At 34.3% G+C, this 13,686-nt stretch overlaps 1 protein-coding gene across 2 annotated transcripts in view; it reads right to left on the reverse strand.

Moving 5' to 3' along the window:
* Positions 1-383: 383 nt before the first annotated feature.
* Positions 384-13,686, reverse strand: part of LOC145685978 (uncharacterized) — a 58,258-nt gene continuing 44,955 nt past the window's right edge. For both annotated transcript variants that reach the window (XM_081758780.1, XM_081758779.1), the window contains 4 exons: positions 12,577-13,280; positions 9,183-9,594; positions 6,127-6,253; positions 384-5,301 (listed from right to left, as the gene is read on the reverse strand). In XM_081758780.1, coding sequence (XP_081614906.1) covers positions 6,150-6,253; positions 9,183-9,594; positions 12,577-13,280 — 1,220 coding nt within the window. In that variant the 3' untranslated portion in view covers positions 384-5,301; positions 6,127-6,149. The remainder of the gene's footprint in view (positions 5,302-6,126; positions 6,254-9,182; positions 9,595-12,576; positions 13,281-13,686) is intronic.

Raw genomic sequence — 13,686 nt, forward strand, 5'->3', positions numbered from 1 at the left:
ATCCAACACATGAAACTTATCCACGAATATATATATATATAAACATTAAGTTGTTTCGTACAAGAATGCGTTACCTATAAATAAAAGATATTTAGAACAAGACCTCTTCTAGGCACGACTTCCTGTATGATCACGGCCCGAATAATGTGGTAAATCTTTTAGTAAAAACTTACCAGAACTTACAGAAAGTGAATACAAATATATTGAAAGTAAATTATGTCATGGTATCATGGTATAATTAGGTTTGTCTTTCATTAACTTTGCTTCCTCTTTAGTTCACAAAGAAAATGCTTTATATATATATATATATTCTAAAAAAATGCCATGTGCTGGTTCAGGAGAAATTATAAACGGACATCTATCATAGGTGAAAACGGCCAATATGAAATTCATAAAACGTATATATAATTAAAAGAAGTATAACAATGTAGTTCATTTACAGTTGCATAGATATTACAATGGAAATTCGTGTACACTGTTAACAATTCGGGTACTGCTTAGGTTTTACAATTTCATTTTTCCTTTTTTTTTTTTTTTTTTACTGAATGTGTACAATATTATAATATAAATTACATATTCAATATTTACATAAATAATACATTGCCGGAATCAAACACACTTAAGCATATCTCAATATACTAATAAACAGGAAACAGTACAAGACTGAACTAACAATATGTTTCCGTCCATGACGTTGCCAGCTCTCTGGAAGTATGCTGAAAGAGGCAACGCTAACTTGGATGAGTCAAAGGCTGTTATTCAACGCGTCAGTGATGATGGAAATGCTACATATAAACATATTGCCAATTCCGTTTTGTGACATTTCGTGTTTAATGCTTGGCTATGGTTAATATAAAATCATCACATCCATTACTCGCAATCAGCAAAAATGAAAACCAACATATGTGAAATTATGTACTTTTAACTCCAACCAAAGGTAACAAGATTGTCCTAATATTAAACTCAAACAAAAACGTCTTTCTCAATTTATGTTGTTGCATATTGTGCATACTTTTCAAATATTAAAGTACTGCAATTTTATTGCATTATTATTTTTATTATTTATGTTAGTTTTTCCGCATGCATAGAAAATATTTGTTCTGTTGAAGAGATACATAATCATATTTAATGCTACACAAATTATTATTCAATTGAATTACATATTACTATGGTTAACAACGTATGCACTTTGCATATACTGTTCAAAGCCACTCGTCACAAAAAAGTGCCAAATTTTACAGATACACTGCTGTCACAAATATTTGTCGCTTGAACTTAGTACACACAACTGATCATAATACCATTTAGATAAGCAAAGCTCATTACTCATATTTAGTATTTTTAATTCCAAATTAAATCATGCTTTTTAATCTCATACGATTGATGGGTGGGAACAAAACAACAATTTTATTTGTTTGTAAATAACGTTATTTGTTTAAGACTACAATTATTACTAATTTCTCCCAGCTCTTTATTTCTTCTTTCTTAATTTTAGTGAACAAAGCAGATACTGAACAACACTAATAAATATATATATATAAAATAATCCATCTACCACGTAGAAGGGTTTACTCTACCATTAAATAAACTAATAATTACTTTGCATTTTATCTTATAGTCCAAAGTTATGTATGTATGAATTATGACATGATAAATGTTGGAATTTGAAATTAGTGCTTCGTATGCACTGTCATGAAAACAACTATTCCTTCATGCTGTGGCACATTATAAAAGGATCCATTTTCCAAAGTTGTTATATTGTTCATTGTTAGTTTCTTACCAAAAATATTCCAATCTCACAGTAAAGAGCCTTGATGTTTTATTTCCAGATTAATCTTCATCTTAGCAACAACAATGAGAATTTTGTGTACTTCCCCTTTTTAGTGATAGTACACTACTTTTTCTACTCTTCTACATTAAAAAGGAAAACGAAAAAAAGAAAGTAAATTCTCACAGTTAGTGCGTAAAGGAAGAGAAGCCAGCACGTCATAGTACATGGAACAACATATCCGTGACAACATATATACAAAATCTTTGAGTAAATGTGGTCACAGATGCGTTTCCCGGTACAACCTAGTGTTTGCTAACCATATTAGGGCACACCCATTGGACATAATAGTAAATGAAACAAACAAACAAACTAAATTCAACGTATTACATTCAACTGAGTTTTCGCGAATCAAATCTATGTTCTCTTGATTTTGTCACTGGCCTTAAGAAGTCACTTCATTTTCAGACAAACTTCCTCTTTAAAAAAAAAAAAAAAAAAAATCCTACTACTGTACAAGTTGGTTCGTCTGTCTCCTTGAACAAGAACCTGTTATTATTATAGTTCTCTCCGCTGGTCTAATGGCTACTGCCTTTGTGCACGGTATCCCGGGTTCGATTCCCGGTGGAAGAGTCACTTATTACGATAGTTTGGGTTCTACCTTCAACTGTAAATCAACGTTTCATATAGTCTCGATTCCGACATGAGAAGCTGAATTCCAACGAACAAATAACAAAATTCTCATTATTATCTCTCTGTTTCTGCGTGATATGTACATGTAAAGTTCACATCACCCGAATCGGCATGTGGCATCAGCCAATAAACCTCGCAGTGCGCTGTTACTAAATCTTCAGGGAGGAATCTAATCATTCATAATTGTCCTCAAATACAAACAAAATCAATTATGAATGATTAGATTCCTCCCTGAAGGTTTAGTAACAGCGCACTGCGAGCTTATTGGCTGATGACACACGCCAATTCGGATGACATGGACTATAACACAATTATTTGTGTGTATGTATAATTATTGCTACAAATATTTATTGAATTTAAATAATACATATTTTGGTTTTCAAATACTGTACGCTCTTCATAGAATATTGTTGATACTTACCCAAAAGTTGCTACTGCCAAACGTCTTGCACTAAGACCATAAAAAAGAAAAAATTGACTTTCTGTACTAATGTACTAATGAGAATATAATGTGCCCTTTCTGTACTGCTGTAACTGAGAATATAATGTGCTCTATTCTTGGATCAGTACAGCCTAATGATGAAATACACAAAGCAGTTTATAACACTATTCCAAAGTATCTGCACACTCAACTTCTACATACGTAAATGAAGAGATAAAACACAGATAAATTAATTTTTTTTTACAAAACACAGAGTAAGGTGTTCGACCATTTGTAGTATATCTATTAAAAAACTTAAATGTTAACTACAGAATATACTAACAAAAATCGAATGATATAATTACGGCTTAACACTCAATGTAAGGACTTCTTTGGCATTAGATTACTTTTTTTTAAGCCTTCCTGCAGCTTCTGAAAACCAATATTTTAGGAAATAATAGTAAAAAAAAAAAAAAAAAAAAAAAAAAAACCTAGGCAATTGGTTGCCATTGATTCCTGAGCAAACCTTATGTAAGTTACTTAGCAAGAAATAGTATAATAAAGTGGTGTTTATTTTGTATTGCTAAAATTCATTTAACGATTATGTACTATGAAATCACAACTTTTAATAAGAATCTATTAGACAAGAATATTCTTATACCACTGACAATAATATACAAATATCTCAAGAAAAATGTATAAGGCACAATATAATAATCATAATATTTACAATTTCCTTTAATATAAGATTATATGAATTTAATATATAAGCTGCCTCGTTACCCATTAATACACAACCCAAATGATGAACAAAATTGAAGATAAATTAAATAAAATATTATTGCACAATTTGAAGAATGACTACTGAAAAAATAATCATCTGCTTACATGTGATGCCGAGTATACAGGAACATTCTATACTTGTTTGTCTTTATACCTGTACCTAGAACTTTTGACTCATGTACCTAAATATATAGGTACTACGTACTTTCAGGTACTTGTACTTTTCAATGAATAAATAATGCATAATTCGACTGTCTTTACAGTAAGGATGATTTACTCTATCAGCGAACAACTAAACGATCACGTATAAAGCAAAATGGAAGTGTGTATATTAATAAAATGTTATCAGTGCCGTGCCGTGAAAAATCAGCGCCCGGGACGAGTATACGACGGCGTCCCGCACATATGAGTGAAGTCGATAGACCAGCCAAGAAGCGCCACCATGGCTGGCGCGGAACGTAAGAAAATTTTCAGAAATAAACCCTGCTTTTCCTTGATTTTGAGCACTTTTTATTACATTTTTCCTTCCATTATATATATATATATATATATATCTTTTCTTTTTTCCTCCCGAATTTTGAGCCCCCCTTATTTCGGGGGCCTGGGCCGCCGTCCGCTCCGCTCGCCCAAGGCAGAGCACTGATTGTTAGATGTTTTATGGTTTCTCTCTTTCTCTACAACTCTTGTTATATCATTGCACTATATTATATTTTGCTTGATCTCTTAATTTTCTACTTACAGAAGAGGGACGGTATAGTTTACATGCATTTCCGCTGCGATCATTTTGGTGCTCTGTATTTAAGATCAGGTACTGTTTTCAATTATTTAATTTTATCAGTGATTTCTTGGAAACAATTTGAATACAAGAATCAGTTGTCAGGAAAATGCTTAACAAACTTTGAAAGTGATAAAAATTTTATTTATATATTATATTATTCATCTATATATTATAAGATGTTTATTATATTATATCTTATAATATGTTTATATATTATAAGATAAGATTTTAAAAAATGTTTAACGGAAGACTTTTTTTTCTTTTTCTAAATGTACTTCCAAGTGTGCTGCACACATTTGAGTCAGAAAACTGCTATAAAGATAAACATTTTATTAATGAGTTCCAATTATCTCAATGTCAATTACATTATTTTTAACTTCATTTATGATCCTTACTCTTTTAATTTTACAGTTGCATTCATACAGAAGTTCAATATGACATTACTTGTACCTACACTTAGGTACTGTTCTAATGCTCCACTTTGTACCTAAAATAGGTACAATTCTAAATTTTAATAGAAAATATTTGCCTATACGTAGGTACAAAAAAAAAAAAAAAAAACCTTCGGCATCACTTATCACATACTTAACTCCACTATACATGTAAGTAAACATAAGTGATTTGGTATTACTGATCTCGACCAATTAGAAAAGCAGAGCAATTCCTTATTGAAGATCACAGAGTTCCGTAAGTAATTAGTTGATTTATTAAACTTTACTTTGTCTTCTTTTGGTTTGTGATCTAGCTATGCTGTATTCTTTGCATTTCGAATTTGTGACCTCATTATATCAAATGTCACACTAGCTGCAATGTCTTCTCTTGTTTCACTTACTTGTTATTGATAGAGATGGATAGAATCTGCAATAAATAAACAAATATAATGCATATTTAGAATTTGTAACGACATAACACTAGCACGTTTAAAAGGCACTGGTCGTCCTCATCTTTTTATTCGTTCAACTTAATATTTGTGTATATTTATTATTCTGATTTTCAAGAACCTCTGTATTTGCATTAATCAACTTAAAGACGAACCTCCAAAGAATTCTGTATATAGGTTAGACAATGAAATTCAAGATTGATGCTGGTATTCTATAACTACTAATGGAAAAAAAAGTTTATCATGTGATACTAATACTATATCATGTAATATATGTAACAATGTTCTTCTTTTGCAGGTCATGTGAAGATTTGGTGTATATATATATATATATATATATATATATAGAGTGTTAATGAACTATACCGACAAACTGTAACAGGTGATTCCTTACATCAAAATAAGAGAAAAAGTTCATATGGACCTGTGGGTAAAAGTGCATAGTTTCAGAGCTAGGGCTGTCCAAAATCGCAAAAAAGCGAAATAATAATAATAATAATAATAATAATAATAATAATAATAATAATAATAATAATAATAATAATAATAATAATTTTATTATCAATTTATATGTATTAAGTTTTTAATTACGTAGAAATCTTGAATAGGAAAATATTGAATGGGGTCTGAAAAGCTTGCTCAAGCTAAATTGTAAATGATTATTACAAGTGATTCTTTATTCAAAAGTTCACAATTTATTTCTGTTAGTAGCTTGTGCTTCGCTTGCTCTTCACGCATCCAGGCTGAAAACCACTGCTCTAAATCAACTAACCAACAATGCTGTATTATAACAATAAACATACCTGGTCACTTGTAATTCGTGTCACTACTTAGTATCTCCTTGGGCAGAAGTTGGACCATGAGCGTTATTTGAATTGTCTGTAGCTGAGCTGTTTTCTAAATCAACTTTCCCTTGATTTTCCGCTTCAGCTAAAACAAGGAAATCGGAATTATTTCACATTGCTGTTTACTTCGTAATACTTTATTTCCCACAATACTGAATGGTATATATATAAATTAGATCTAGTAGAATATACTGTGGATGACACATTCAACTTTGGCGGGATGACACAGAGTTCGATTCTTAGTGAAGGACCAGTCTCTTAAAGCCTAATAGCTTAAAACACCCGTCGTTGTCAGCTCTAAATTCAGAACTTGGATAAAAATAGTACACACTTATCGTTGCTGACTGTTACTACAGAACATTAATAGAGGAAGAAAGTCTTTATTCCATTCCCCGGTACTTTATTTCTGCTGTTATATACACCCACACAAACACGATGTAATGTGCATTGTATATATACAAGGCGTAATTAGAAACTGTGAGAAATCTGCGGATGTTTTCGCATATATTTTCACCTTCAAATCCGATCCCCTGAGCCGAAAATCGAAAAACGGGCTTCGTGCAGAATTAGGTCTGGTAAAGACTTATTTGTATACAAAATTTGGTGGAACTAGGCTACTCCTTTCTATGTAAAAAGCTGATGACAGGCAAACAAGCATATTATTTTATTATCATTAAAGATGGAGCATAACCGTGGGGTGCTACAACTAAGATTTTGAGAAAGCAGAGTAAAATTAATTGTATATATGACAAAGGAAAGAATATTAAAATAAATAATTTCTAAACAGTGGTAAGCCATAATATAACGTAAACAATATTTTAACAATGTTACTTTTAAAATAGCTTTATCATATCATTGGAAGACGGGGATTCACCAAACAATTTACAAACAGACGGTTTTACGAAAGTAAACCGTCCAATCCATTAAAATTTTGAGTACGCAAGTACTATTCACACAAATGCCTCAGCAGACTTTTTTGAAAAAAAAAAAAAAATGGTACCTTATTTTATGATAACATTACATGATATACAATTATTATTCCGATGGGAGCGGTTCCGGTGGAAACACTCGGTCAAAAAAGTGTCATTCTGAGTGAGGTTTTCCTGATTTACCCCACGCAAATACGGGATGGTTCCAGGCCGCTTTCGACTGTATTTTCGCAATTGTCCATGTAATAATATGTAACGTATTTCTTCTTTTAAAAAAATCTTGTTTGAAGACAAGTAAATTTAAATATGCACTAAAGAATCGAAAGTGACGGCCTGCCTACCTAATAATATGCGGGACTTCTCAACCACGAAGAAGTGCAGCAACTCGACGCGGCAGGGAGGCGCCAAGTCGCTGGATATCTGATGAAGGGATGTGCAGCCATGCAGTCTCGATTGACGTCCATAATTTGGTGGTTGTTGCAGATAGAGGAACCTTGGTAAGAATGACCTGTTCGATTATACCCCACATGTGTGCTCAATAATGTTAATGTAAGGCGATTGAAGGGGGAAAATCATGCGTTGGAAATGGCCAGTGTTCCTCCAGCCAGTCGCAATACCATTGGCGCATTGTTATCCTGGAAACTCCCATTGATGACAGGATACAAGAAATCCATAAAGGGGCGGAGATGATCACTAAGCAGATGAACATAGCGATGACCGTTCAATCTCTGGTTTAAATGGACCAGATGACCCAAATCATATAATGTAAATACGCCCCAAAGCATTAAGGAGCCACCAGCAGCTTGGAGAGTGTCTTGTCGACAACTTTGGTTCATGGCTTCATGGTGTTTACGCGACACCAAGACCCTACCATCCGAACGTACCACCTGAAAACATCATTCATCTAACCACGGTACACGTTGCCAGCCATCTAACACCAATTCACGTCTTTCATGGCCCACGTGAGTCGCTGCTGCCAAATCTGGGTCATCCGTTCATAGGTACACACACTTCCCGACTACGCCATCGTGACCCTGGAAAGTAATTTTAAAATTATACTACCCTCGTAACACATTACTTGAGAGAAGTAAAATGATAAGAAAGATAACGCCAAGCCTGTGAACTCTTCAATATGAGGACAGCGGTCGTTGCTAAAACCAATACAGCTGAGGATAATAAAGTTTGTCCCTTAGCAAAGGGCAATAAGTATATACACACAAAAAATAAAATAAATACAGTACTTGACGCAATTTTCACACTAAGTTTTTTAAAAATGGTTTTATTTCAATTTAAAAACCCTTGCGCCCGCAAGTGCAAAAAAGGGCCGCGATAGCTGTGGTAAAGCACTCACTCACTGGTGTATGGGTTCGTGCTTCGATCTCAGCTCTCACTAAGTAAGCTTTGTGGGGGGTGTTGGGGTTTTCTCGGAGTTCTCTCGTTTTCCCCACTCTTCATTCCACCGTTTTGTTCATTATCACTATTATTACAGTTTCCCTTGGCCACGAAGCACAATCGCGGTACGCTAAACTTAAAAATAAGATTAGGAGTTAGATTTCTAGGCTTTCCGCATATATGGCCATATTAGACGCGGAACTTTAAATTTAAAAAGTTTTAGGATTAGGATTTAGATTTCTGGGCTTTCGGCATCTATGACCATGTTAGACCGTCACGTATGAAGGACGATGTCCCTCGGTGATCAGACTACCCGGGGAATTGGGGAGGATGGAAGAAATTGGGAAGGAAGTGGCCTGGAGTGTTAGGTACCATCCCGGGATCTGGCTGTTGTGAATAAGGAAAATGCAGAAAAACCTCTCTTAGGATGGCTGGCTGAATACTTTTCCTACCGAGTATTCCCACCGGGAATAAACTTTAAAAAAAGTAAATAAATAAATAAAATTAATGAAGTGCAAAATGTTTTCAAAATGTCATTCATTTTTATATAAGTAACTTAACCCGGTGAAAAAACGACACATAAGTGCCTGAAATGACTTAAAAACAGTTTGAAAGACGAAATTAACAAGGCAAATATTTCACTTATCTCTTCTAAAAATTAGTAGAGAAAAACACGTTACAGATTAAGATTACCTTTCTCAGATGAAACTTCACACACAGAATCTACGATTTCACCAGTTGGGGTTTCGACAGGTACACTATTCGTATTTTCTTCCACATGACTGATTACCTCTTTGTCTGGTTTGGGTACATTAATTATTTCGGAATCCTTACTAGTATGGTCTTCCATTACACTGCTTGTTACTTCAGCTATAATGCTAACTTCTTTGTCTTTTGTCTCACATACTTCAACAATATTACTAATTTCTTTGTCTATGTCCTGACATCCCTCAACTGTGCTGCTCACTTCCTTGCTTGTTGCCTTACATTCCTCAACTAAGCTGGTCTCTTCTTTGTCCGTTACCTTACAATCTTCAACTGCAACGTTCACTTTTTGGTCTGTTACATCAGCACATAATGTATCCTTAGCATCTTCAACATCTTCCTTCAAAATAAGAATATTGATTCAGCGTGAGTAACTGTTTAAACAGGTTCTTTTAATTGATATAATAAACTTGACCATAACAGAACAAAGTTAGGATTTTTTTTAAAAAAATGTGTAGGGTAACAAAAAAAATTGCTGAAGATTTATACGATGTATCGACAAGGAGAAATCATTTGACATTCTGCAATACCATCAGATTAATAGTGTTGACAACCCAATATAAAGTTGTATTATTCAAACGGTACTATCTCTGATTATGGCATATTTCAAATTTACATGTTAAGAGGAAAAGCTACAATATTAGCCTTATTATTGTATCACAAACAAAGGACGCTACAGTATGACAAACACCCAACTTTAGAAGGCTCTACTACAATAATAACGCAAGGAGACGGACAGAGTAATGCACATCGAAAGTACCTTAGTGTCAGAAACTATAGTCATGATATGACGCATTTCGGATAAAGAAGAAGAATTACAATGGATTGAAAATTTGACTTTTTTTTTTCTTCCAAAAAGTTCTATTTCGAAAAACTGCTTATATATGTATCAGTTCATTCACCCAGATTGCTTTGAATAGACGTACAAATCACAATGCCGTTTACAACACTTTGATATCTCAAACTATTCCACAGATATGATAAACATGGATAAACGTTGCAACATTGCTTAAATTTATATAATTACGAATGCCTGTAGTAACAACTACTAAAAACTATGGCTGTACCGTAATGTTTTAGAAGCGACAAACTCCCTCGTGGATAGATGGTTAGCGACCCAGGTTCAATTCTTGGTGGGAGCTCATGTGATTCGGATTTCATATTTAAGCTGTAAGTCCACATCTTATATAGCCTCGCTGCTGAACGGGACATTAAATTCCAAATCAATCAATTAACCAATATTATGGAAACACAGGAAAACACCTTTTTTTCACAAAAAAATCCACAAATACGTCATTTTAAGCAATTTTCACCCATGTTTTTCATATTTCTGGAATGGTTTGAGATATCAAATTGAGGTAAACGGCATTATAATCTTTGCATCTGTTGAAAACCACCTACTATGTAATTGGATCTGACAGATACAAATCTAAGCACGTTTTCGAAATTAAGTCATTTGAATTGAAAAAAGGAGTCACATTTCCAATCCCTTGTACATTTGATCCTATTTATTCGAAATATGCCATATTGAATTCATATCATGAAAACAGTATTGGACATTACGATACTTTGGATATGCATTGTTCCTGTTCCGTCTCACTTGTATTACTACTGTTGTAGAGGGGTGCAAAATTTGTAAGTTTGCGAAATTGTTGCGTAACAATAAGTAATAAATGTGGTATTGTAAATTTTTGATCTGATGTAGTGTCATTTGAAAAATACAAGATTATGTTGAATTGGCAAAATTGTTAATTTGGTGATGATGTAAAATACGTCAAACGATATTCCCTTTCCATATTTGCATCTTATAAAATCTCAACGACTTTTATCTATTAGTTTAAAAGTTACAAGGAAGTTTCAAAATAAATGTTTCACCCTGTATGTACTTAGGTATAACTTATCAGATTTAAAACAAAATATTTTAATACAGAGGAAGGTTTGATTATTTGTTTATTTTAGTGGCCCTTTTCAGCACCAAGGTCATATGAGACGTGGACCTACAGTGGAATCCAAACCACCACAATGCATTGCAATGTGGTTGTTCTTTAAATTTCTCCCACCTGAAATCGAACCCAGGACTCCGTGCACCAAAGCCGACTAGCGGGAAGGGTCAGACAGAAAGGGTATGAGAGAAGTCATAGAAAAAAATCAGTGGCCAAGAGGGGTTTTGATTTTCATTTAATTTGAGTTTAGCGTCCCATTCAGCAGCAAAGTTACATGAGATATGAACTTACAGCTTAACGTGGGATACGAACCACGTGAGCTCCCATCGGGAAGAGTGGCCAAGAAGAGAACGAAGCGTCGCCATGATGGCATCCAGTCATGTGGTAATGCTGCAAGTTGAAAGCAGTTTTTTTGCAAGGGAGATAAATTTCATGGAATGCATTGGTCGGTAATGTGCGTCAGAGAAAAGGAATAAATCTTGACCCATCCAGAAAGCCTAGAAAGTTCCTTAATATAAGAGAAAAACACTTGTGTGGTACTTCAAAAAATAAAATAAACTTGTCACATTTGAGCAAAGAAAGAATTTATATTTTCTATCTTATCTTTTTAGTAATATCACCTTGTCTTATTTAATAATCATATTTTTTAGTAATAACATACTCTACTATCTTTTGCTTCCTCTAACAATACCGAGGTTGTTTCCGATCTATAGTGACGATTTCGGGACCTGCATTTTGGTCACTTGGCATCGAATTTTCATTGGAGGACGCTGGCAAGCAGTGTAGACATGTGTAGTCGCATCTTTCAGAGGTAGTCAATGGCATATGGTTTCCGCTGTGCCAGGATCTGTTAGAGGAGACCGAAGGTGCACTAGTACATCTGTGAGGCACTCGAAAATTTCACTGAATTTAGGTGGAGGAAATGGATGGTCACCAGTTTCTCTTGCCATTTGTTGAAGAAAGAGCACTATCGAATGCTAGGACTTGATGCAGCCACTACGCATTTCTCTCACTCCCATACAGACGAGGACTGCCATGGACTATAGCTATATTTGGCATAGGAAAGTGCTGTTTCGGAGCCTTTCTAGTAGAGGTCGATCTTTGGCGGCACTCCTCAACCCAAACGTTCTCCACATTTAATATTGATCAAGAGATGCTCAATCTGTACGACCGATGATGTCATTCAATTTGTGCTACTGGTGATATTATCGACTGTGAAACTCGTCATTATAGATCGAAAGTAACCTATGTAGACATCAATGCCCTTTTCATTTTCAAATATATTTTATGATAATTAACGTCTACTTAGCTTCCTAATATATATATAGGGAGCTCCCGTAGTATACATATAAATACTTTATACCAATCCAAAAACTTACATTGTAGTCTCCTTCATACATATATTCATTTTCATTAAATTCTCCTTCCTCTTCTTCGTATTGTTCTCCTTCCTCATAATACTCCTCTTCTACATATTCTTCATCAGCTACATATTCTTCGTCAGCTACATATTCATCTTCTAATTTTTCTCCACTTTCCACTACGTAATTCTTTTCCTGTGTTTCAAATTCATTCAAATTTATACTCGTAACGTTCTCCACTAAATCATTAACTATATCCCTTACTTCACCCACACATTCACCAAAACTTTCGCTCTCCACTTTTGTCACTTGAAGAACTTCATCTTCCACCCTGCTGATACCACCACTTGCTATCACAGAATTTTGCACAGTATGTGGTTTGTTCACAGGAGAGTTATCAGAAAACTCCACACTTTCATTCCCACTTGTGGTCACGTCTTCCCACGAATCATCTCCACCAGAATGTTCTGCTTTCGCACTTATTTTCTGCTGTTTGCCCGTATCTCGGGGCTCACGTGGTGGCAATGGAGGTTTCTTCTCACTTACGGCTTCTGAAGTTGGAGCAATCTCGGAAGATGGTTTATTCCTGTTAGCAGCTACAAACTGATTTCTTCTTCTTGTTACATTCCTTCGCTCAGACGACTGCTTAATTTCCTTCTCGTCTTCTGATTGGCTACTGTAACTCATTGTTCTGCGGGTTCCACGGGCGCGTGGTGAATATCCTGAAAACAATATTTCGGGTTATTTCACACTGACTATTAAATTTAATCAGACCATTTACTTTAAGATAGTAGTTGATTTTTTTTAATCTAATCGTTAAGGGAATATATGAAACACTTACATCGTTGATTATGTGACTGAAAGTTGTCTAACAGTTTCAGTTACTCATTATGTGGTCTTGTTTAACAGGTTAAGCCATTCATATAAATCATTCAACGATGTAAGTGCTTAACCTATTTCCTTATTACTTGCTAGTAAGATTGAAGACTTTCAATACTAGACTGTCATGGTATTTCATACTTCTCAATACTTTAACGAGCTTTTCTCCCATCTCATATCTATGCCTTTACGTTTGTATACCTTATTGTACAAAAGAAACGCTAATCTCAATTAATCAAATAACATTTC

The sequence above is a fragment of the Thermobia domestica genome, chromosome 5 (assembly GCF_964235325.1).
Source record: "Thermobia domestica chromosome 5, izTheDome1.hap1.1, whole genome shotgun sequence".
NCBI lineage: Eukaryota > Metazoa > Arthropoda > Insecta > Zygentoma > Lepismatidae > Thermobia > Thermobia domestica.